We start from the raw sequence: 26,824 nt of genomic DNA on the forward strand, positions 1-26,824 counted from the left end.
CAATAGGAGTGGGGATATAAACAAAGTGCTTGTTACACTGCTGCTGCGTGTGACAGCTAAACGAACTGCCAAGAACATGGCAGGGTGGTGTAATTTGCAGTAGGTAACTTGAACAGGATGCATTGTGCAAGTCCTGTAAAAACTGTTCAGTAGGGTCTAAGAATATCAGTTCCAGAAAGAAATCATGTCAAGAATTAATCACTGACTTTCATTTTAAGCAGACTCTCCAGTTGTCCTGGAAAGGTAATCTTCCAATTATAGCATGTAAAGAAATTACCCTTGGCATTCACGTGAGACACTGCAGCTAAGTTTAGTTATCCAAGTCTATATTAAAATGCAAGATGACTGTTGATGTCACTGGCTGCTTTAATCCTATGCACATTCTGTACTATTGTAGTATAGGTGCATTTCACTGCAGTGGTGGTGATGATAAAAGCAATAATGCAAGCAGATTGGGAGTGGCAAGTATCTCAGCCAAAACATTACAAAATGATGTTTTACCATGATATCTACTAATGTAGATTGATTTTCTTATGAAGTTGATTCATGAAGTTCTCTGTAAGGTTGAGAGTAAGAGTTTTGGCAGTCATATTTTCCATGTGGATGATGATGTGGATATTTGTCTTGGGCAAAAGATTTAATAAGTGGCTGAAATCTTAGATGGTCCTGGCTTTTCTACTTTGTGAGTCAGAAATGTTTATATGTAAAGAAAATATCATGATATATCTGTAATGCAATGAATTCAAGTGAAAATTTCCCCTCTCTTTGATGGTGAAAGCCACATTATTTCTTAGGAAAGCCAAAAATGGATGCATCGCATCCAAGTTTCGTGTGCATGATGTGAGCAAATCTGATGTGCATCAGTCCTAAGCTGTGTGTTTCTTGTTCTGGGTCCCTTTCCCTCACAACTCTGTACTTGAACCTTAGCCTCAAATTGCAGCTCTTTGAGTGTTTAGAGATTTTGCAGCTGACATGGCAATGTGAACAGAATCCCTTTATAGGTTAGATTGAGACAATGCTCACTTTGCTTGTGTGCCACCTGATGCTTGAACTCAATGCTGAGGTAAAAGGCCCAATTCCAAGATGATGTAATTTTAAGTAACACCTTGGAATGCCAAAGGGTGAGGTCTTTCATCCCTGGAACTGAGGGTGGGCTCAGGTATACTAAGCACCCAGACTTGGAAATGACTTAACAAACCTGTTTTCTGTGTATTGATTTCAGTTGAATCTGAAATAAAGTAAGAGTCCATACATTTTAAATGTTAGTTGGAAAGACGATACCCAGCAAATGCATCATAGAACAAACTGTTTTACATAACCCTGTCTTGAGTCCACATACCCAGCTGGGCAACTCTCAGAAGTAACGATAAACATGGCATAGAAACATTTGCAGTCTTTCATAACTTTCAGATCAAAATGTATGTACCTGTTAGCCTTGCAAGTAATTTCTGATGTTTAGCTACATCTGTGCAAACTTACTGCTTAGGGCAGGTCTAAACTGCAGGGTAAACTCAACCAAAGTTACACAACTACACCTACATGAATATCATTGACTTTTCAGTGTCTATTCTTCACTGGGTCGACAGGAGAAACTTTCCCATCAATTTAATGTAAGCTTCTTGTTCAGCTGGAGTACTGAAGTTGACAGGAGCAAGTTTGGCAGTCAATTTAAGTGGGTCTGCGCTAGATCCACTAAATCAATCCCCAATGGTCACAGCATTAATGCACTGGTAGTAGAGACATACCCTTAGTGTTGATAGTTGGGACTTGACGGATCCACTGATGAACAAGACAGAACACTGGGTGCGTCTACACTTGCATTCCTCTTTTGAAAGAGGCGTGCAAATGAGGGGAATTGAAAATGCAGATGAGGTGCAGATTTACATATCTGGCACCATTTGCATATTCCTCTTTCAAAAGTAGAAAAGTAGTGCAGACACTGCTCTTTTGAAAGTAAACTGCATCTCCTAAAGAATCCTTATTCCCATAAAAAAGGAAGAAGGATTCTTTCGGAGATGGGGGTTTACTTTTGAAAGAGCAATGTCTAAACTGCTTTTCTTCTTTTGAAAGAGGCATATGCAAAGGAGGCGCCAGATATGTAAATCTGCACCTCATTTGTATTTTCAATTCCCCTCATTTGCATGCCTCTTTCAAAAGAGGAATGCAAGTGTAGATGCATCCTTTTGTGATCAAGACTGTTTTTGCATGTCTGACAGTGTTTTTTTAAAAAAAAAAAAGGAAGTAATTTTTGTCATTAGAGTTTTCCCACCCAGCACAGTAACTGAATGGACCCTGTGGCAGCAAGCCTCACTGATTGAGGCTTGCACCATAGGTTGTAAATAGCAATGTAGATGTTCCTTCTGGAGCCTGGTCTCTAAGACCCCTTACCCCACTCCAACCCCTTTGCCATGTTTCAGGGTTTGGGCTGCAGCCCAAGGAAAAAGGTCTAAACTTCTGTTTAACCTTGTAGCACAGGACTCTCAGTTGATCCTGGGCCCTGAGACTTGCTGGCATAGATTTTTTTGATTTGCAGTGTAGACATACCCTGATAGTTTGTCACTTGGGATTACTCAAAATTTACATCCCCTTCTGTTCCCTTTCTGTTTTTTTACAGGAAATCAGCAACAGTTCTGGCCGATTCTTCGTTACAAATAAAGACAATTACACTGAGCTGAGTATCACAAACCTCCAGATAAGTGAGGATCCTGGCGAGTATGAGTGCAATGCAACCAATCCAATTGGCTCTGCCTCTGCCACCACTATCTTGCGAGTGCGCAGCCACTTGGCCCCTCTCTGGCCCTTCTTGGGGATATTGGCAGAGATTATCATCCTTGTTGTTATCATAGTGGTTTATGAGAAGAGGAAGCGACCAGATGAAGTCCCAGATGGTAAGTGTGTTCTCAAACCTACTTGTATAACTTACGGAATCAGGTCACTGGGAGAAAATATGCACCACAATCCAAGAAAAAGTTCTTATTTCAGCAGTTGTTCTCTCCAAATAGTAGACCCTTTACTGTAGCTGTGCAGAGTACCTGTATTAATTCCTTATTTGCTTGTTCCAAATTCCTCATGCCATGGACTCCTTATTACAGGATTTCTGAAATGTTCATTGTAAAACTGGTAGCACTTCCATGTTCCCTCCCTGTTATAGCTGTCCGATCTGACACTTCAGTCATGCAACATAGGAGAATAAACTGAACCTGAGTCCATAGTGTATCCTTCTAAATGTGGCAAGCTGTGTTCTACTGATCAAAGGATAGGTTTTGAAGTCACATTAACGGGTTCTTAATTTTGACTGTAAATGACCATAGGGAGACATTGATTTCACTGTTCTTTATAGTTATTCATCAGTTAATTGATATTTAAATAAGACTCTGGTCTCGTAATCTGAGTTTTGCATCCTGGTTTCTGCTGAAAGCATCAGCAATGTTTTCAACAGTGTGTTTTATGTAACTGAGGTTACACAGTGTAAATAAGGAATGATGTGAAGCATTTAGTTTAGCTTTATCCATTGGGTTAAATTCCAAGTTAAAAGGAGCTGGGGTATAAGTCTTCCATGCCGGTAGTAAGATTCATGAGTGTGTACTGTGTTTAGAAAAGGTAGTTTTTAATTTTATTTTTATTTTAGCTCTTTCCTCTCTCTAAGGAAGGGGGACAGTTTCAGAGGAGAAGCTGGTGTTGAAAGCCACGGACTGGTGAACAGAATTTAACGTAACAGCCAGTTTATAATGTTGTCAATCAAAAGCCTAGCCAAGGAGTGCTAGCGAGGAACTTATTGCTTATGCTAAGAATGTGATGTTTTCAAATAATGGATCAGATGAAGAGGGTTTAGCCAGGAGTTACTATCTCCCTATCATAATTCAATATTTTATAATATCGAACAATCCTTCTGTTATATCAGACACTGCTCCAGTGTACTACAGTTTGTGCAACAGTAACTGCTGTAGCTGAAGCAGTATAACAGATTGATCATTCATTGGTCTTCAGATCAGGATGAAAATTTGAAGTTCTCTGCAAAGTTAGAGCAAAAATAGCTCTGTCATTTCTGAGTAATACCTTAGATAACAGGAAGTCTTTATTAAAAGGGTTTTTCTTATAAGCAGCCTCATATTATAACAGCAGAGGCTTGGAGTTGTCATTCTGACAAAGAGCAATGCATACCGCGGGTTCATAGAAAACCTGCTTTGGTTCAGCCAAGTTGGGTGGCTATAAAACTGCCTACAAAGCATGTACTGAGACACTGCTAAGCTTGTTAGAAATGTGCATGGGGACAAAGTGGTGCACAATGATGCATACTCACTGATAGTATAGTGCAATGTTTCTCAATCTTTTTTGTAAAGTACCTTTTTTTTGAGGAAAATGTACCCCCAGCACCTTCAATTTTCAGACACATTTTTTTCTACTATTGCAACATATTTACCATATCAGAGCAAGCTGCATTGTAGTGTAGTGTTACCAGTATATTTAGTGTTCTACAACTTTTCTGCAAATATTTTCTGAATATTTGCCTGAATATTAGAGCAGTGGTTCTCAACCTTTGCAGATAAACATAGCATTTCAGGAGTCTGATGGGAGCATGCTAGACCAAAGTTTCACCTCACTTTTAAAAACTACTTGCTTCCAAAATCAGACCTTAACAGAAAAATGTTGCAACACATTATTATTGACAAATTGCTTACATTGTCATGTTTACTATAAAATTATAAAATAAATGAACTGGAATATAAGTATTGTGTTTAAAACATGGAAATGTTCAAACAAGTCATTGTATGAAATTTCTTGGTACCAACTTCAATAATACTTTATGTAAGCCTGTTATAAAAGTAAGCAAACAGCTGCATGAGTTGATGTACCCCCTGGAAGACAGCTGAGTAACCCCAGGGGTACAAATACCCCTGGTTGAGAACCACTAGAGTAGTGATGGGTGGCAGTATAAAAACTCTCAACTAGTCTCTAAGGTGGCTCTGAACCAACCAGCCCACAAGACTTTACTTGTGGGCTGATAAACTTTGAATTTTAAAAAAGTTCTCTTTACTAGTCTTTTCCTCATTTTACAAACCCCTTTGCTTAGCAGAACATGCACCTGGCTGGGCGCCAGAATAGCCTGTGATATAATCCTACCTTTTTCCATTGGTGGCTTTTCATAATTCATTGCACTTTGACCCTTTATCTAGTGAGGGTTAATCAGGGGTTACAGCAGAAATCTTAACACATGCAATTTGGCATGCAAACAATCTTAAAAATGGGCTTTCACTGGGTCAAGTTCCAAGCATTTGTAACATCTTAAATTTATTGTGTGCGCCCAAAATGATGCGTGTGTCAACAGTTTAGTATACTTAGGCTTCTCATTTGGTCTGCCCACTCTTCTCAAATGCTTAAGGAAACCCAAGATCATCTCCTTCTGTGGAGATACTCTGGTAACGATAAGGCGAACAGTTGAAATAACTGAATTAGCTTGTTTTGTTTGCTATTCTCAAGCTAACTAGGCTCAAGGTTCTGGAGTTCCTTCTCTTCTCCTCCCTCTTCACACTTCCTTTTCTGCATGGCAACATCTATACTACAGCAATCTTACAAAAGAACTTTTGCAAGCATGCATCCACACACAAAAAAGTAGCTCAAAAGACAGCGTCCACACAGCTCCTGCTCTTTCAAAAGAACGAGATCAAAAAATCAGGAACCATAAAGACTGCTTTTTAGATTAAAAAGGGCCTGCAGAGCATCTACATATACATTCTTTTGAAATAAGCTTTCGAAAGAAGGCACTCTTCCTGAAATGCTTTTTGTGTGTAGACCCTTCGCTGGATATTTCAAAAGAACCCCTGTGTCTGCAAAAGATTTCAAAAGAACTTGCTGGTATAGATGTGGCTCATGTGTACCCCATTTAGGTAATTCAGATAAAGGAAATCCCTCAGCTTGAAATCCACTCAATTTACAGTTAAGTTCTGAGTCTGATGTGTTCTGGAATCTTGGCTATTCCTGTGCTTTTACAGTCACCCGTACCGTTTTTCTCTGCTACTGCTGTGGAAAAGACCATCACAAGAAGAGGAAAAGGACTGTACACACAGTGCTGTCAAGTGCACATGTTTAAAAGAACCAAAGTCTGGTAAAGTTGCTGATCTTTCAGTTATATTAAGCAAAACACTTCAAAGAGAAGCACTTTTTAAACTGACCGCTCCTTTAAACACTAATGTCATGAAATGCCAAAGTTAAGGTTGAACATCAGCTGTCCCTTTGTGTGAGCCATTTGCATTGAACTTTCAATTATATCTAAAACATGTAATATCATATTCTTACCATGGACCTGCCAATAGAAGTGTTAAATTGTGAGCTTTACCTGCTAAAAAAGTTAATATTGACCCTTGTGTGCCATACACCAGAGCATCTTGAGGCATTTCATTAGTGTATCTTCCTCTAAACTGATGCTAACACCCAGAAAAACAGCTGTGATCCATATTCTGCACTGGCTATCAGTTTATTTTCTTGTGTGTGTTTTAAGGTGTTGGTTTTGACCTATGATGCTCTAAATGACCTGGTTCCTAGCTGTGTGACTGCTCCCCCATGTGAAACTACAGCCTATCAGTCCTTCTTGGCTTACATAAGAGAAGGAGTTGGTGGCATTGAGTCCTCAATGAGGACCTTTGATTCTGAGATATACTCTCAGCAGATCTATCAAAAACCTTTCCACAGGCTCTACGAGATAGCTCCTTTCCTTGAGCTTTGGCTGTTTTATTTCAGGATGAAATGACTGGAATCACAGCCTATCCTTGCCTATAGACCGCCTGCCAACCTTAAACAAATCCTCACCAGCCACTACAAATCACAAACCAGTGACTGTAGGCCTGGAACCAGCCCCTGCAGCAGTCGTCGCTGCCAACTCTGCTCACATATCTACACCACTGACATCACCACAGGACCTAACACCAACTATGCCATCAGTGGCTCCTTTACCTGCACATCTACTAATATGATACGTGCCAGCAATGCCCCACTGCAATTTACATTGGCCAAACTGGACAGTCTCTACATTAAAGAATAAATGGACATAAATCAGACATCAGGAATGGTAATGTACAGAAGCCTGTGGGGGAACACTTCAATCTCCCTGAACACTCAGTGGTAGATTTAAGGGTGACAGTTCTGAAACAAAATTTCAAAAATTAAATGGAGAGAGAAACCTCTGAGCTGCAGTTTATTTGCAAATTTGACTCCATTAACCATGGATTAAACAGAGACTGGGAGTAGCTCGCAGCTTACAAAAACAGCTTCTCTGCCCTGGGTGCTTCTCTCCCCATTAGACTCTGACAAAGGCTCACATCCCCCTGTCTGATCTTAGTTGTTTTTTTCCCTCTTTTGATAAGTGCTGTTGATACTGGGCTATTTTCACCTTGCTGAATAGACCTTATCAGTTCTGGCCCTCCCTCTTACTGGGACCCCGCTCTTTAAATACCCCTCTGAAACCACCCACCCCCTACTCATGCATCTGATGAAACGGGTCTTTGCTCACAAAAGCTTATGCTCCAAAATATCTGTTAGTCTATAAGGTGCCACAAGACTTCTTGTTCTTGAAGCTACAGACTAACACAGCTACCTCTCTGATACTGCTAACAGAGATTTCCCTGTGAACCGAGGAATAGGAGGAGCAGTCAGGAGAAGGCTTGAAGTGATAAGGCCATTTGTGTGTTCACTTGAGAACTATATGCTCATGGGTCACCAAAGTCTAGCCAAACAGTTTATTCTGCTCCAGGCTACCTACTTTGACTACTAGTAATAAACCAGTCTGAGTAACCCAGCACACCAGATTTTCATCTATAGCCTAATTCTCCATTATACGCTATCCTACTTCAGAGCCATCTGTGGACAGGCTTTGGAGATCTAAGAGATGCTTCCAAATCACAGGCCCTGGTTCTAATGGGACTGTAATCATCCAGACATTTTGTTGGGAGACAAAAATACAGCACCACACAGACAATCCAGTAAGTTTCTGGAGAATGTTGGAGATAACTTCTTGGTACAAGTGCTGAAGGAACTGACCAGGGGCCATGCACAACTTGACCTGCTGCTCACAAACAGGGAAGAAACTAGTAGGAGAAATAGAAGTGGGTGGCAACCTGGGCTGCAGAGACCATGAGATGGTAGATTTCAGGATCCTGACAAAAGGAAGAAAGTTGAGCAGTAAATTACAGACCCTTGATTTCAAAAGAGCATACTTTGACTCCCTGAGAGCTGATGGGCAGGATCCCTTAGGAAATGAAGATGAAGGGGAAAGGAGTTCAAGAGAATTGGCAGTATTGTAAAGTCGTCTTACTGAAGGCACAGGAACAAACCATCCCACTGCATAGTAAGAAATGCAAATATGGTAGGCGGCCAGCTTGGCTTACAAGAGAAATTCTTGGTCAGCTTAAACTCAAAAAGGATGGGTATAAGCAATGGGAAAGTGGACAGTTGACTAAGGAAGAGTATAAATATATGTCTGGAGAATGCCGGTCAGTAATCTAGGCAGCAAAAGCACAACTGGAATTGCAGCTAGCAAGGGATGTGAAGGGTAACAAGCAAGGTTTCTATAGGCATGTTAAAAATAGGAGGGTGGTTCTTCGAATGGTCCTTGTGGGTGCTCCACAATAGGTGTCGGGCTCGCCCGGTGCCGCAGATTGGAATTCTTCTAGCAGTTTCTATTGGATCGCGCATGCGCTGACGTGCGCCGCTCCGTTGCGCACCCCCGGCCATGTGCGCGATCCAGTCCCGCCAGTTCCTTCTCAACCGCCATCGGCTGCAGACGGAATCCGCTCAGGCTAAAGCCAGTGTCAGATAAGAGAGCTGTTTTTACGTGCAGTTTTTGTTTTGTCACTATTAAAAAAAAAAAAAAAAAAAAAAAAAAAAGAGAGAGAGAGAGAATATCAGCTAGCAGAAAGAAGAGGAACGAAGGAGAGGGGGGCGGACAAGAAGGCTAGTTCAGCTGTCTGCTGCCCCGCAGGCCGGTGCTTATTTGGGGTAAAAAGGCACTCATTACGGGTTAAGTACCCTATTAACAGTAAAGACTCACTGTGATGGCCTCCTCAGAGTTTAAGAAGTGTGAGTCATGCCGGGAAGCTATGCCAGCCTCCGATGGGCATAGTGAATGCATTCGCTGCGTGGGGGAATCACACGTTACCCAGAAGTGTTCTCACTGTGCTAAGCTTACAGCCAGGGCCAGGAAAGACAGAGAGATGAGGCTCAAAATGCTCTTGTTTGATAAGGCTCTCTAGCCGGAACCACCGGAGAAGCCTCACGCAGAAGGGCCCTCTGGATTGCATAAGAGGAAGGCAGCCTCTTTGACCCCCTCGGTGCAGAAGAGGAGGAAACTCTCCCCGGCTCGATCCTTGCCGGTGGGCCCAGCGGGCAGGACGAGCGGAACGCAGAGTCCCCAGCCGCGAGCTCATGAAAGCGGCAGCACAGCAGCACACGTGGCAGAGGCTGAGCCTCCGATTACACAACAGACGGCACGCAAGGCGCCGCAAGCGCCGGAATCAGCGCCGACGGTGCAGGGGCACCCGGCACGGAGCCTACCGGTGCCAGAGGAAGCTGCCTGCGCGGCACCGCAGCTGACTGTGCCGAGCGCGGTGCTGACAACGGGGCCGAGATCCCCGGCACAGGAAGGGGCGGCGCCCACCCTGCAGGGGAGGGGCAAGGCAAAAGCAAAAGCTCAGCACCACAGTCCATCTCCAGACAGGGCTGTGCTGCCCTTATCACCTAGCCCTCCCCCCGAGATACACATGCCACACCGGCGGGCTGTGACTCCACCGGCTTATCTAGGGCCTCCCTCTCCATTCCTCCAACCAATTTCGCCATGGCTTGGGCCGCCTTCACCATTTCTGGGCACAGATCCCCTTGAGTACTATCACAAACCAGCTTCACCACTATCTATGTCGTCGCGGAGGTCCCGCTCTCCCAGACATCATGGGTACACTCTGATCGTGGTCCAGGTCTCTCTCACCGGGCCCTTCCCCATGCTGCTATGGTCATCCTCATCATGCTGAACACAGACACCGCAGGTCTAGATCCAGGGGCAGGTCCTCTGCTGCTTCTCAATACCCCCGTGTACACTCTCGCTCTGGGACGGGAACACAGTTGTCTCAGGGGGAGTTAGGTCCAGAATCCCGGGACCTTCCTTCACAATCCTCCAGGGAGCCAAGTATATCATCGACCGTGGGAACCAAAGGATTTGAGGGAGGTTTTACCCCAGTGGTTCCTCCTTATCCTCCCCAGATGAGGCCATGGTCTCCGGGGATGTCTCCCCCCCGGATGACCTTAAACAATTCCAGGAACTGTTCAAAAGAGCAGCTTTCATGAAGGACATTCAAATAGCAGAGGTGCAGGAGAAGCATCATAAACTCCTGAAAAATCTGAGACCCCCGGATTCATCCAAAATCGCTATCCCGCTGGACGAAGCCATTATGGAGTCAGCCACTAACATATGGCAGACCCCGGCCTCTATTCCGCCTACGAACGAGAGCGTATAAGTAGTACTTCGTTCCAGCCAAGGGCATGGAGTTCCTCTTTAGTCACCCACAACCAAATTCTTTGGTGGTCGAATCATCCCAGCAGAGGTCGAAGGCGTCTCACTACAAATCGGGGGGATCGGATAAAGATGCTAAGAAGCTAGAGCTGTTTGGTAGGAAGGTATGTTCCTCCTCTACCCTATTATTGAGAGTGGCAAATTACGCGGCACACCTATCAAACCACAACTTTGACAATTACTCCAGACTTACTCCCCTCATGGATTCACTCCCGGAAGACAAGAAGCCGGTGTTAAAGGCGATTGTTCAAGACGGCTATGCAGCGTCATGGACGGGAGTCCAGATTGCCCTGGACGTGGCAGACACAGCGGCATGTTCAACAGCTACAGCAGTGGTCATGCGTAGGGAATCCTGGCTCCAGACATCTGGTATCCCCAGGGACCTGCAGGCGAAGATCGTGGATCTTCCCTTTGATAAACAAAAGCTGTTTGCGGACTCAACCGACTCGGTCCTCCACTCCAGCAAGGACTCGAGGGCCACACTTGGGCATTTATACTCCCCCATACAAGAAGAAATTTTATCCTTAGCAAAGACGCTACGCTTATCAACCACAGCGTGCTCCATATCAGCGAGGCTATGACCAAGGGCGCCATCAACAGCAGCAGCAGTACGGAACTCCCAGGCGACGTTCTCAACAAAGCCATACACCCTCGGGGCAGTCCCAAAGACAACAAGTTTGACGGGTATGTCGGGGGCTGCACTATCAACACCATCGCTCAATGCCACTCTCATCTCATGTTCCATCATCGCCTCAAACCGTTCCACTCCCAACGGCAAAAGATCACCACGGACAGATGGGTGCTGGAGATTATAGCCACGGGTTACGTGATCCCCTTCCAGTCACTTTCACTGACGAAGCCTCCCGCCAGGCCTCATCTCAGAGATGCTGCCCACGAGGCGAGGCTCAAGCAGGAGGTGGATCACCTTATGTTCATAGGGGCGGTGGAAAGAGTGCCGGAGCAATTCCAGGGGAAAGGTTTTTATTCACGCTACTTCCTAACAGAGAAGAAAACAGGAGGCTGGAGGCCGATCTTGGATCTACGGGGCCTCAACTGTTACTTGCGCAAGCAACGCTTTCGGATGATCACAGTTGCCTCCATACTTACGGCACTGGACGATGGAGACTGGTTTGCAGCCCTCGACTTACAAGATGCTTACTTTCATATAACAATCCACCCAGCACACAGATACTTCCTCCACTTCACGGTCGGCAGGGAACATTTCCAGTACAGGGTTCTTCCGTTCGGCCTATCCTCGGCTCCCAGAGTTTTTACCAAGACCCTGGCAGTGGTATCAGCCTACTTGCACCGACAGGGTGTTTATTTTCCCATATCTGGATGACTGCCTGCTGAAAGGGGCCTCAAAGGCAGAGGTCTTACGCATGATACACGTCGCCGCGGACATGTTTACTTCGCTGGGCCTAGTTATCAACCTCGCAAAGTCAAAGACCGAACCCACACAAGATAGAGTTCATAGAGGCACGCATAAACTCTATCACAGCAAGAGTATACCTGCCCGACGCCCGCTTCTGCACCATCAGCTCACTGGTGCAAGTCATAAGGTACAGCCCCACGGTGCTGGTCCTAACGTGCCAACAGCTGTTGGGCCACATGGCGGCAGCGACGTTTGTGGTACAGAATGCCAGGTTACACATGCGAAGCCTGCAGCGTTGGCTGTTGAGTGTTTACAAACCGGCATCCCATACTGTCCAGAAGGTAGTGTCGCCCACGACAGAGGTGCGCAGATCCCTAGCGTGGTGGGAAAATCCCAAGAATCTGCTAGTGGGGGTGCCTTTTCACCAACCACAAATTTCTATTTTTCTTACTACCGACGCCTCCCACATAGGACGGGGAGCGCACATCGGCAGCAAGGTGACACAAGGGCTATGGTCCCCGCGGAACAGACACTGCACATAAACATACTGGAGCTCAGAGCAGTGTTCAACGTGTGCAGACATTTTCGAGATTACCCGCATGGCAAAGTAGTCGGGATCAATACCGACAATACCCTCACTATGTTCCACATCAATCGACAAGGAGGGGCACGATCCCGTGTGCTATGTGCGGAAGCAGTCCGATTGTGGAACTGGTGCATCACCAACAACATAACATTGAAAGCCTCGTACTTGCTGGGCGCTCACAACGTGAAGGCAGATCAGCTGAGCAGGCGCTTCGCACTCACGCACGAATGGCAGATCCGCTCCGACCTGCTACGGCACATATTTCGTACATGGGGGTTTCCCCAAGTCGATTTGTCTGCCACCCACTACAACAAGAAGTGTCCCTTCTCTTACACGAGGCTGCATAGATAGGGATTCCCTAGAAGTTAGTCAGATAGGGAACGTGGGTAATAATATATGGGCAAGATCAGATGTGAAACAATCGTGCATAAAAAAATCCAACGCGTCTGTGAAAGGCGGACATATAAATAGTGGCAGTTTTCTAACATGCTTTTACACTAATGCTAGGAGTCTGTCTAATAAGATGGGTGAACTGGAGTACCTCATATCAAAGGAGGAAGTTGACATAATAGGCATCTCAGAAACATGGTGGAATGAGGACAATCAGTGGGACACTATCATACCGGGATATAAATTATATCGGAAAGACAGAACAGGTCGTGCGGGTGGCAGAGTGGTACTATATGTGAAGGATAATATAGAATCAAATGAAGTAAAAATCCTAAAGGAATCAAAATGTTCCATAGAATCATTATGGATAACAATTCATTCCTCTAATATGAATATGGCATTAGGAATATATTACCGACCACCTAACCAGGACAGTGATAGTGATGCTGAAATGATAAGGGAGATTAGAGAGGCTATCAAAATAAAAAACACAGTAATAATAGGAGATTTCAATTATCCCCATGTTGATTGGGTGCATGTCACCTCAGGACGGGATTCAGAGATTAAATTTCTTGATGCCTTAAATGACTGCTTCTTGGAGCAGCTAGTACAGGAACCCACAAGGGGAGAGTCGATTCTCGATCTAGTCTTGACTGGAACGCAGGATCTGGTCCAAGAGGTAACTGTTATTGGACCGCTTGGAAATAGTGACCACAATATAATAACTTTTAATATTCCTGTGTTGGGAAGAACACCGCAGCGGTCAAACACGCTGGCATTTAATTTCAAAAAGGGGAATTACACTAAAATGAGGAAGCTAGTTAAACAGAAACTAAAAGGTAGAGTAATTAAACTAAAATCCCTGGAAGCTGCATGGAAACTGTTTAAAGACACCATACTAGAGGCCCAACTTAAGTGTATACCCCAAATAAAAAAACACAGTAAGAGACCTAACAAAGAACCACCATGGCTTAACAGCCATGTTAAAAAGGCAGTGAGAGAGAAAAGGGCAGCTTTTAAAAAGTGGAAGTCAAATCCTAGTGAGGAAAATAGGAAGGAACATAAACACTCCCAAATTAAGTGTCATAATGTAGTGAGAAAAGCCAAAAAAGAGTTTGAGGAACAGCTAGCCAAAAATTCAAAAAACGATAGTAAAATGTTTTTTAAATACATTAGAAGCAGGAAGCCTGCTAAAAAAGCAGTGGGGCCCTTGGATGATAAAGATATAAAAGGAGCGATCAGGGAAGACAGTGCCATTGCGGAGCAATTAAATGATTTCTTTGCTTCAGTCTTCACGGCTGAGGATGTTACAAAGGTTCCTAAATCTGAGCCAGCCTTTTTAGGTGACAAATCTGAGGAACTCACTCAGATTGAAGTGACATTAGAGGAGGTTTTGGAATTAATTGATAAGCTAAATAATAACAAGTCTCCAGGACCGGACGGCATTCACCCAAGGGTTCTGAAAGAACTCAAATGTGAAATTGCGGAGTTATTAACAGTGGTTTGTAACCTATCCTTTAAATCCACTTTGGTACCAAATGACTGGAAGACGGCCAATATAACACCAATATTTAAAAAAGGCTCTAGAGGAGACCCTGGCAATTATAGACCAATAAGTTTAACATCAGTACCAGGCAAATTAGTAGAAACACTAGTAAAGAGTAAAATTGCAAGGCACATAGAAGAGCACGAATTGTTGGGCAAAAGTCAGCATGGTTTCTGCAGAGGGAAGTCGTGTCTAACTAATCTACTAGAATTCTTTGAAGGGGTTAATAAACATGCGGACAAGGGGCACCCAGTGGACATAATATACCTAGATTTCCAGAAGGCCTTTGACACGGTCCCACACCAAAGGCTTTTATGTAAATTAGGTGGTCATGGGATAGGAGGAAAGGTCCTTTCATGGATCGGGAATTGGTTAAAAGACAGAAAACAAAGGGTGGGAATAAATGGTAAATTTTCACAATGGAGGAGGGTAACTAGTGGTGTTCCCCAGGGGTCAGTCCTGGGACCGATCCTGTTCAACTTGTTCATCAATGATCTAGAAAATGGTGTAAGCAGTGAGGTGGCAAAGTTTGCAGATGACACCAAGTTGTTCAGGACAGTCAAAAGCAAAAGGGATTGTGAAGAACTACAAAAAGATCTCAGCAAACTGAGTGATTGGGCAGCAAAATGGCAAATGAAATTTAATGTGGGTAAGTGTAAGGTAATGCATGTTGGAAAAAATAACCCAAATTACACGTACTACATGATGGGGTCAAATTTAGCTATGACAGATCAGGAAAGGGATCTTGGAGTTATAGTGGATAGTTCTCTGAAGACATCCATGCAGTGTGCAGCGGCAGTTAGTAAGGGAAATAGGATGTTAGGAATTATTAAAAAAGGGATCAATAATAAGACAAAAGAGATCATACTTCCCCTATATAAAACTATGGTACGCCCACATCTCGAGTACTGCGTGCAGATGTGGTCTCCTCACCTCAAAAAAGATATATTGGCATTAGAAAAGGTTCAGAAAAGGGCGACTAAGATGATTAGGGGCTTGGAAAGGGTCCCATATGGGGAGAGGCTAGAGAGACTGGGACTTTTCAGTTTGGAAAAAAGGCGATTGAGGGGCGATATGATAGAGGTATATAAAATCATGAATGGTGTGGAGAAAGTGAATATAGAAAAATTATTTACCTTTTCCCATAATACAAGAACTAGGGGACACCAAATGAAATTGATGAGTAGTAGGTTCAAAACTAATAAAAGGAAATTTTTCTTCACACAGCGCACAGTCAACCTGTGGAACTCCTTGCCCGAGGAGGCTGTGAAGGCCAGGACTCTATTAGGGTTTAAAAAAGAGCTTGATAAATTTTTGCAGGTTAGGTCCATAAATGGCTATTAGCCAGGGATAAAGTATGGTGTCCCAGCCTTCATAACAAGGGCAGGAGATGGATGGCAGGAGATAAATCACTTGATCATTGTCTTCTGTTCTCCTTCTCTGGGGCACCTGGCATTGGCCACCGTCGGCAGATGGGATGCTGGGCTCGATGGACCTTTGGTCTGACCCAGTATGGCCATTCTTATGTTCTTATGTCCCCAGTTTTGCTCCAGAGCAGGAATAGGGTGGTGGTCCCTGGCGGACGCATTCATGATTTCATGGAAGGGCCCTCTACTTTACGCGTTTCCCCGCACAACGCTTATCCACAAGGTTCTGCAGAAAGCCAGAAGGGGGAGAGCTCACATGATACTCATAGTCCCAACTTGCGACCGGCAACAATGGTTTCCCTTGCTTCTGCGCATGTTGGATCGCCCACCACTTCCCCTACCGGTGGCGCCGGACTTACTCACGCAGGCTCAGGGGTCCATAGTGCACCCACACCCTCAGGGTCTGCGTCTACAAGCATGGTTAATCCATGGCTCAGCGCCTTAGAGAGCACGTGTACGGAGGGAGTACAACAAGTCCTGGAGTGTAGCCGAAGGACCTCCACCAGGAGGACTTATGAACAGAAATGGACTCTATTTACAGCCTGGTGTGCCGCCAAGCAGTTAGCTCCCCTTGATGTTCCTATAACCGTAATACTAGAATACCTATTGAACCTCAAACGAGACGGGCTTTCTCTATCCTCGCTAAAGGTCCACCTCGCTGCTATATCAGCTTTTTGGCATACAGAGGAAGGGCCCACTGTATTCGCCCACCCTATCGTCACAAGGTTCTTGAAGGGGCTGGTAAACCTGTACCCTCCTCAAACAGCTTCCACCGTCATGGAGTTTGGACTTGGTGCTCCGCACGCTATCGGGACCACCCTTCGAACCATTAGCCACGGTACCCCTCCGACTCCTTACGATGAAAACAATCTTCCTCCTTGCGATTACGTCAGCCCGCAGGGTGAGCTCGCTCGCAGCAGTGATGGCAACACCACCCTGCACAGTATTCTCAAAGGCGGCGGTAACCTTACGGTAACGCCCAGCCTTCGTTCCAAAAGTTTCTTCGGAGTTCCATCTTAACGAACCAATAGTTTTACCCTCGTTTTACCCGAAGCCTCTCAGCTCCAGCAAGGAGGCGCGCCCACATCTCCTAGATGTGAGAAAGGCGTTGGCCTTCTACATAGACAGAACTAAGTCCTTCTGGAAAACGGACAGGCTTCTAGTGTCTCTTGCTCCCAGGTCAAAAGGGGAAGGCCTTTCTTCACAGAGAATTTCAAAGCACATCGTGTCCTGTATAAAAATGTGTGCTACGAGCTTCGAAAGACCCCTTTGCTGGCCCTGCCTAGGGCTCACTCCACCAGGGAGGTGGTGGCGTCAACAGCCTTCTTCAAGGGCATCGCGTTAAAAGACATCTGTAGAGCGGCGACCTGGTCATCCTACGACACCTTCGCCAAGCATTATGCCCTACATCGGGTATTCGAGGAGGATACCCGTCTGTCGACAGCAGTCCTCTCGGGGGCAAGCTGCACATGAATCGATTACCCACCTCCTTACTTGGGGTACTTCTGGCTAGTCACCTATTGTGGAGCACCCACGGGGACCACTCGAAGAAGAAAGAGAAGTTACTCACCTGTAGTAAGGATGGTTCTTCGAGATGTGTCCCTGTAAAAGGAAAAGCTGAATTACTCACTTTTTTTTTTTTTTTTTTTTTTTTTTTGCCTCGTCTTCATGGACAAGGACAGCTCCCACACTACAGTGCCAGATGATGCAGTATGGGAAGGTGGAGGGCACCCATCAGTAGGGAAGGAACAAGTTAAGAGCACCCAGGGATACTGAGGAAATTTGAAGGTGTCATTTCTGAGCCTTTGGCCATTCTTTGAAGATTCTTGGTGATCGGGAGAGATCCTGGATGACTGGAAAAAGGCAAATGTAGTGCCCATTTTTAAAGAAGGCCAATCCAGGGAACTATAGACCAGTTAGCCTTACCTCAGTCACTGGGAAAATAATGGTAACAGAGTAAGCCGTGCTAGTCTATACACTATCAAAACAAAAAGCAGTCAAGTAGCACTTTAACGACTAGCAAAATAGTTTATTAGGTGAGCTTTCGTGGGACAGACCCACTTCTTCAGACCATATCCAGACCAGAACAGACTCAATATTTAAGACACAGAGAACCAAAAACAGTAAGCAAGGAGGACAAATCAGAAAAAGATAATCAAGGTGAGCAAATCAGAGAGTGGAGGGGTCGGGGGGAAGATCAAGAATTAGATTGAGTTAGGTATACAGACGAGTCCCTATAGGGACTCAGAAAGTTCACATCATGATTTAAACCACATGTTAATGTTCCGAATTTGAATATAAATGTCAGTTCGTCCTAATAGAGGGCATCCTCAAGGAATCCATTTCGGAGCACTTGGAAGATGGGAAAGTGAGCAAGTGTAGTCAGCATAGATTCACCAAGGGCAAGTCATGCCTGATCAAGCTGATTAGCTTCTATGACAAGGTAACAGGCTTTGTGGACATGGGGAAGTCAGTGGATTTGATGTACCTTGACTTCAGCAAAGCTTTTGATAAGTGTTCTACAACATTCCTGCCCGTAAGTTGGATTGGATACAGGGACTGTAAGATGGATAGAAAGCTGGCTTGATGATCCCAATGGGTAGTGGTCACTGGCTCAATATGTGGATGGCAGTTGGTTTCAAGTGGAGTGCCCCAAGGCTCGGTTCTGGGGTTGGTGGTCTTCAACATCTTTATTAATGACCTGGATGAGGGACTGGATTGCACCCTCAGCAAGTATGCAAATGACACTAAGCTATGGGGAGAGGCAGAGACATTGGAGGGTAGAGAGAGGCTCCAGAGTGACCTAGATAAATTGGAGGATTGGGCCAAAAGAAATCGGATGTAGTTGAACAAGAAGTGCAGAGTCCTACCCTTGGGATGGAAGAATCCCAAGCATTGTTATAGGTTAGGGACGGACTGGCTAAGCAGCAGTACAGTGGAATGGGACCTAGGGGTTATGGTGGATGAAAGGCTGGATATGAGTAAACGGTGTGCCCTTGCAGCCAAGTGGGCTAACGGAATATTAGGGTGCCTTAGGAGAAGGATTGCAAGCAGATCTAGAGAAGTGGTTGTTCCCCTCTGTTCAGCATTAGTGAGGCCACATCTGGAATATTGTGCCCAGTTTTGGGCCCCCCTGGTATAGAAAAGATGCAGATGTGCTGGAGCAGGCTCAACAGAGGGCAACAAAAATGATTAAGGGGCTAGAGCACATGACCTATGAGGAGAGGCTGAGGGATTTGGGCTTATTTAGTTTACAGAAGAGAAGACTGAGATGATTTGATAGCAGCCTTGAACTTCCTCAAGAGGCGCTCTAAATATGATGGAGAAAGGCTGTTCTCAGTGGTGACAGATGGCAGAACAAAGAGTCAGTGGTCTGAATTTATGGAAGGAGAGGAGTGGGTTGGATATTAGGAAAAACTATTTCACTAGGAACGTGGTGAAGCACTGGAATGTGTTGCCTAGAGAGGTAGTGGATTCTCCACACCTAGAGCTTTAAACTGGCTTGACATGGTCTTGGCTGGGATGACTTAGTTGAGGTTGATCCTGCTTGAAGCAGGGGGTTAGACTAGATGACCATCTGAGGTCCCTTCCAGCCCTATGATTCTATGATCTGTGTTTAGTCTTCTCTTCCTTTAAATTTCCCCAAGGCTTTTTAATAACTCGTTGGACTATCTTGTGAAGCAAATCACAGAAGTAAGAATTTCTCTCCTTAACGTGTGTCTGGGACTGAATGCAAATGAGACAGCTCATCCTTCTCAAAGAGAAAAATTTTATTTTATTCTTTGCTAGAAATTTTTCTGCTATCTAGTAAGTCAACAGGGCTGAATGTCAGCATCTTTCATTTTATAGGACATAAAGCCTGACAAATAGCTAGAGCATAATTATGTCAAACTCTTGAATTAGTTCAAAAGGGGTAATCTTCTCTCTCATTAACTTCAGCCCAGTGTCATCTTTCAGAAATCCGCCTCTTCTCAGACCATAGGAGTAAAAGAGTATGCTTGGGATTGTTATTCAGAGACCTGGAAAGTTATGCCACATTCCCTATCTCAAGGGACTCAACCAGCTTGTGAAACAGCACGTATCCAAGATCCCTCAGCTCAAGAGTGACTCTTGACAAAGAAGAAGGGACAGGGAGTATCAGTGCTGGAAAGGATGATTTGGTGCTGTTCCCCAGGCTGGCTGCTTGATGATGAACAAGGAAGGCCCACCCTATAGCCCATGTTGGTGTTGCCAGGATGTGCACACATGCAGGTGGTGGTGGTATTAAAACACAAAATAACTGACATCTCCTTACTTGCATTCCCTTCTATGCTGCCTCACTGCTGCATGAACGTAACTTTTAACGTTTACGTTAATCATGTCTCCTATTCCAAAGAAAAGAGAATAGTTGAAAACCTCTCTTAATATTTCTTCCCTGACATAATCAAGTTGTTCACACCTTCGCTGAGGCTGCTGCACAGCAAAAAGCGTAAAACCAGTCTCTGATTCCAGAGGAAATTATTATTCCCAACTGTAAGTGTGAATACAGCATCTGAGTTCTTACGCTTTTTGCTATAGTGCCTTATTGACTAGGGGTATCCTTCAGATCCCACGACAGGAGGTTCTTGCAGTGAACATTTCATTCATTTCCTTGCTAAATGAATCGCTTACTTCCATGTATGTGTGGAAGGAGGGAGAAAGTGTGCTTGAGAGGGGAGGAATAGCTCAGAGGTTTGAGTATTGGTCTTATAAACACAGGGTTGTGAGCTCAATCCTTGAGTAGGCCATTTAGGGTTCTGGGGCAAATAGATTTTTTTTAATTATAAAATCTGCCAGAAATGGTGCTTGGTCTTGCTGGGAGGGCAAGGGACTGGACTCAATGATCTCTTGAGGTCCCTTCCAGCTCTACATGTATGTTTCCATATTTTGTTTTATTATTCCTTCATAATTTTTAAAGAAAAAACAGTCCACATGCCCCACATAGCACACCAATCTATTTCTTTTTGCAAATAGATGCAAGGGTTCATAGGGTCTCCTAAAGTAGTTGAATAGTGTGCAGATTCCAACTTCAGGAGCTGCTGAAAAATATCAAATCTAGACCAAGGGTACTGACCCTTCATTGCATGTATTATCAAAAGCCAGTTTTCAGTAAGGCAGTGTTTGATTCATTTTGCCCAACAATTATTGGAGGTCATTTTACAATGAAATGGAGCAAATAGCCCCCTCTTTCTTCCTGCCGTGATAGTTTAAGCTGCTTATATTGTGAGACTGTAATGATAGCTAGATCAGCCATTGTGACCTCTGTAATATTTCAAAGGCTCTAACATTAAGAAAGTGCTTTTACTTAGCAAGTAATTTTGAGTGTATGTGTTCTTTGGTAAGTAGAAAGAAAAACTCCTTGGTTGCATTCCTACCCAAGAATGTAGCAAGTGAAGTTTTTACTTCCAAATCCATTTTCTACATAATTTTTAGCTTAAATCATGAAATAATTATAACATGTACCTTCTTTCTTCCCTTTTCATTTGCTGGCTTAAGTAGGCCATATCCATAAATTTCTGCTCCAGTGGTGCAACAGTTGCATTCCATTGCCCCCACATTTTTTCTAGTACTAATTTTACTTGCTTTTCTCTGCTACTGCTATTACTGTAAGTAGTAATTTTACCAAAATAGTTTATCTTGTTACAAGTTTTTTTTTAATTTCTACTACCCTTGAGCTCTCTCCTCCACACCTGCTCACCAAGGGCAAAAATAGTCAGATGCAAACTGTAAGAATTCTTAGGAGTTAACTATACTGGCAGCTGAGGATCACTGTAGCATAGTGACAAACCAAATGGCATCACTTCTCAAGGGCTTTGCCCTTTAGCACTATCTATATCTGTTAGATTCTATTATATGCCTGATTTGACTACTCTTGGCCATGTTTTGTGTTAAATCTATATTTATGCTTACATTCCATGTTTATACCTACATTCCATTTCAGATTGATTGCTTTTTTAGTATATGAGCTCATCATTAATGTGCCTGTTTTATACTGCCCATGAGTCTCTTATCCCATTTTTCTACTGGTCAGGTAGCATGGTAAAAAAAAAAAAAAATGCATTAAAACAATTCCTATTGCAAAATTGAGACTCTCAGGCAACATTTACAGCCACCAAATCTTTGTGTATAACAAAAGCCCTTGTTGGTTAATAAGAAGGGTTTTAACTGACAGCTCTTCTAAAGCTTGTGTATTTCTAGAAAATTACTAGTTTTTAAGAATCCAATAACATCCTGAATTTTGGAAGTCATCAGATCATCCTGAGTCCTGATGTGCTTTTTGGAAGCTGAAGAATAAAATACAAAACTTAGTGTTGGACAAATGAAGTCTAGAAGAAGTAGAATGTTTTGATTTTTCTCTCCTTAAAAAGGCAAAATATTAAACCATCTTTTGTAGCAATTTTATGGATAAAGTTTTATGAGCAGTTCCATTATAAAACTAAGCTTCCAAGTGGTTTAGTTGGCCCATTTTAAAATAAAGCCAAATTCCAACTCTCATACTTTTTCGTCTACGTTTGGGCTGTGACTATTTATCTGAAATGGGGTAAGAGAGCAGAATTGACTGCTGTTCTGTGACTTATCTGTCTGACAAATACTCATCTCTTGTGCTGCTATTTCTCTATGAAACTTCCTGCTTCATTCACTTGAGTGAAACATTACATTGAAGCAGCAGCATGAGTAAAGGGGTATTCAACAGCAACATGGACTTTGAGTGAGAAAAATACACTTGTCAACTTTTTAAATTGTTTGTGAAAATTAGTTTTCAATGACCCCAGGGTAATTTTTTAAAGTTACTCTTACTAGGAAACTAGATACTAAGCATATGCGAAATGTTACATTTGTAATGTCCGTGGTACTATAACACCATAACGAGCCACACTAAGTACTAATCGAGTACTAAATATGGCTGAGTCTAATATGATTTTTTCCAACATAATGTGCTCTCACATACACCCCTTAAACACGTACAAACTGGGTAATACGAGGAATTAAATGGAAGAAAAAATTTAAATGTTGACGTTGACAAATAGTGAAATTAGAGCTGAATGATATTACTATCTCTGCTCTTTCTGTATATTATAGATGTGACCTCAGACCTGTTATGTACACAGCTATGCAAAGGAGGGCTGGTTAACTATACAGACTTGAAGCTGTAAACTTTTCAGTTTCAGAATTCATTATTTCAAGGCAATATTAAGCAGATAATCACTACCTACAAACAAGGTTTATTGTTAATCTTGCATTATATAAACGATGATTCCATGGAATTGGCAGATCTTCCAGATTAAAAAGCAAATTCCTGATGCGTGAGAGGTATAGTGCAGTTAAATTATAGAACTGAAGATTGACTAACAGCGTTTCAAGAGCCTGGCACAATACTGTTTATCTGCACACATTTGAATGGAATGAAGAGACGTGTTCATATCTTCTCTGACCACTGATTTCAAATACTAGTAAGAGCAGGCCGTCTGACATGAGGTTTTTGGGTTATATTGATATTTGTCGGTTACTATGACTTCTTTTTTTTCCCCCCCTCAATTGCATCATACCCTTTAAAAATGGTGGTAAGTGAGAGATCTGCATGCTTTGGAGTTTGTTTAATCTCCGCTTCAGTCTATACAATGCACAATTCATAATGTTAACACTTTTCTTAAAGTTTCTTCATTCACGTTCACAACTAATTTGGATTTCCGTTCGCTGTTTTTAATCTTTATTTACTCTTAATTTTGTACTTATTTTCCTGTAGTTCTGTTCCTCTCATTTCTTCATTAGGGTTTTGATCCTTTGTCAGTACTGTACTGAGGAATTTTTTTAGCAGTTAAATGGCTGACCAACAAGCTAGTGACATACTGAGGCATTTTTAAAATTCATTTTATTAAACTTATATAATCTAGATGGGTGGAGGGAGGAAGATAGTCTGAGTTTATGCTTAACTGTAACTATTCTTACAGGCTCAGCTACAGTTACTAGATCTTTGCTAGAACACCCACTGGGAGCCTTTATAAATCAGAAAAATATGAGACTAACACCTAAACTATTCATCTGGAATCTGCAGCAATGCTACGTGTATTTTAGTTAAGGTCACAGAATGGTTACAATACCAAGAGATGGCTTCCACCCCAATAGTGTAGTTCTTATGTTTTTGAAGTCTAGCAAAACTTTCCAGAGATGTTGGTTATATTTGTAGAAGGCTGAGGTGACAAAAGTCTTGAAGGAGAAAGTTGGCTTTCACATGGCATTACTAACCATAGTAATCCTTTAAAAACAAACAAAAATACTGTAAGGATGTCTGTCCGATTCCCTTAGAAGGTTCCCAGGTAGTGTGTAGTATATAGTTTGCAGCGTATGTAACATCTGTTTTGAAATCTTTTAGGAATCAAAAGACGTTTGTGGAGGCAGGACTTAGTTTTTACTCTATTGTGCTTTTGTGTTTCAGTTCCTGGATGTGTCTCTGTATATCTCCACTGTATATACAGCACATTGATGTCTGGTTGTCCTTACTAGTCATAGTTTTCTCTGTACCTTGTCTTAATAGTGTATTGTTGCTAGTGATGGACTTCTGTGGACACTGGTGTGTCGCTAGTATGTTACTTTGGCTGTAAAGCTGTTGGTTTGTGGTTAGTTATTTATTTTTTTGAAATATTTTTTGTTCCGGTCACTGTTTGTGCTGGCGGTGGCTTTGCCTATCCGTTGCCTGGAAGGTACAGGTGGAGTAATGTCCTATTTTTGACAGACATTACTCCTAGTGTGTGCTCATGCAGATGCCTACACTGTTTAAGACTGTAATTTCCATAACTGCTTCATGTGCACTGAGCCCCCCTTGTGGAATCCTGCTGAGAGTTTCTTAAAGACTTCTATGAAAAACAGTCTACTTTTAAAATAAAAAATTGAAATGTTTAAAACAATGAAATCAGCAATTGCTCCCCAACAACAGTTCTGCAAGGAGCACTAATACAACTTGGTGAACTGTTATGACACTGTTTAAAGATTCCCAATTACTACTCTCTCTAGTGTAGCCTGGGAGCAAAATAAGGCATTTATAAAATCTCAGAGTAAAATATTAAATTGTTCACGTAAGAGCATATGTTGAAAGGTCACATTGTTTCTCTCCCCACCACCATTATAAATGATGTACCTGTTTGTCTGGCATTTTTGCCAAAAGACACAGGTAGGTCATTGCTGTCAAGTCTATCTGTAGCTGAAGTCTGTTGTCTCAAGGGGAGTTGCAACAGCATTTAACTTTTCCTGGTGTTTTACATGAGTCTTGTCCTGATACACACATGCACTGTGCTTGGCTGCTATGCAAGTGGACTGCTCTTGTTTACAACATTGCACTGAAGTATTACAGCTTCCAGCTCCCCCAAAACTGGTCCAATGTGATATGCGGAAAAAGGGAAAATAAAATGGAGGGGCGGGTGGGAAGAGATGGTATATACCTTTTACGTATATACTGCTACTTGCCCATCCAGAACTGATGAATGTGTTTTTGTTTTGTTATGTTTTTTGTTTTTTTTAAAAAGTTGAGACAAGAAAACAAACAGCAGGATTTTACAACTGAAATGTTGGTTTGTCTTCTCATCTAATTTATAAGATTGAATCACTGGAACTTGGGGACAAGATGAGTATGACCATATTGCAACAATCTGTCCACTATAGTTGCAGTTCTTCATGACAAGCATTCAAAGTGTTAACTCAAACCATTGAAACAACATATTTGCCATTAAACTTGAATCCAGAAAAATAACTTCATGAACCTATGCACTACCAAGTGGAATGGCCTTTAATGCTTTAGATAGATTAGTTTGCTGTTCCATATCCAACTAAAGTTTAATACAGAACCTGACTCCACTCTTTTTCCTTCCTTTGTCTTTCATTGGATTACAATGGAACTCTTGCTGCAGATGATGAACCAGCTGGGCCAATGTAAGTATTTATTATCAGACTATATTAATGCAGTTTTATGTAGTTCAATTGCCATTACTAAGTTTGTAGGTTAAAATTGCATCATGAAAGAACTTGGTGGTTTATGGGATTTTTGTAATGTGTGAAACCTAGATATGGGCATGATAGCAATTACTGTTTGTATTGTAGCACTCTGGAGTTCTAATGGGGATTGGAGTATTGTACTACATGGTATTAACACAAATATGAAAATACTCCCTGCCCCAAAGACCCTGTGGGTTGAGGCCACTTTTTTTTTTTTGGTTTTCCTTCCCAGGCCAAGAAGAGCAATACACATTCAGATGGGTGTGAAAGGTATGGAGGGCTTACTCACAAGGCTGAACAAATACAGCAAAAATATTTGCAAATATTCTTGCAAATAAAACCTAATGATGTTTTTCAATAGTGTTTGAGCCCCCAGATCTTTTACTTGTTTATTCATGAACATGTGTGAGGGAGATAATATTTTCAAAAAACTTCCTGTAAAAGCAAGTGGTGTGAATCAGTGACAGCAAATATTCACAAGATTATTCAACATAGAAGTGCTCTCCTTGGCCCTTGCCTTCAAATGTCTTAGAGAAGACATGGAGGATGACCAACTTGCATTAGGAGGACAAGTTTATGCACTCTTTGTAAGCTTGAAAACTTGGCTTGTCACCAACAGAAGTTGGTCAAATAAATGATATAACCGTGCTTCTGTTACATTTTCAACAATTTTGATGTCATTTTTTTCCCTTCTAAAGGAAAAGCAACTCTACAAACAATCACAAGGATAAAAATTTACGCCAGAGAAACACAAATTAAAAAAAATGCATATAATGTAAGTATTATATTTTATGTGCTTGAGAAATATTTTTACTATTTAAGTACATCTTTTTTCAGTAAAGTGTAAATAAAAATATAAAGGAAAAATAATTAAAAAAAAAAAAAAAAACCCTGATCGAACAAGTGTTGAATAGGTATTCAGTGAATTGCAAGGTTGCCTGACTGT

At 42.6% G+C, this 26,824-nt stretch overlaps 1 protein-coding gene across 1 annotated transcript in view; it reads left to right on the forward strand.

Moving 5' to 3' along the window:
- NPTN (neuroplastin) overlaps positions 1-26,824 on the forward strand; it is a 64,970-nt gene that overhangs the window by 36,667 nt on the left and 1,479 nt on the right. The window contains exons 5-7 of the mRNA XM_075006803.1: positions 2,615-2,888; positions 25,794-25,815; positions 26,577-26,653. Coding sequence (XP_074862904.1) covers positions 2,615-2,888; positions 25,794-25,815; positions 26,577-26,637 — 357 coding nt within the window. The 3' untranslated portion in view covers positions 26,638-26,653. The remainder of the gene's footprint in view (positions 1-2,614; positions 2,889-25,793; positions 25,816-26,576; positions 26,654-26,824) is intronic.

This window comes from Carettochelys insculpta, chromosome 12, assembly GCF_033958435.1.
Source record: "Carettochelys insculpta isolate YL-2023 chromosome 12, ASM3395843v1, whole genome shotgun sequence".
Lineage (NCBI taxonomy): Eukaryota > Metazoa > Chordata > Testudines > Carettochelyidae > Carettochelys > Carettochelys insculpta.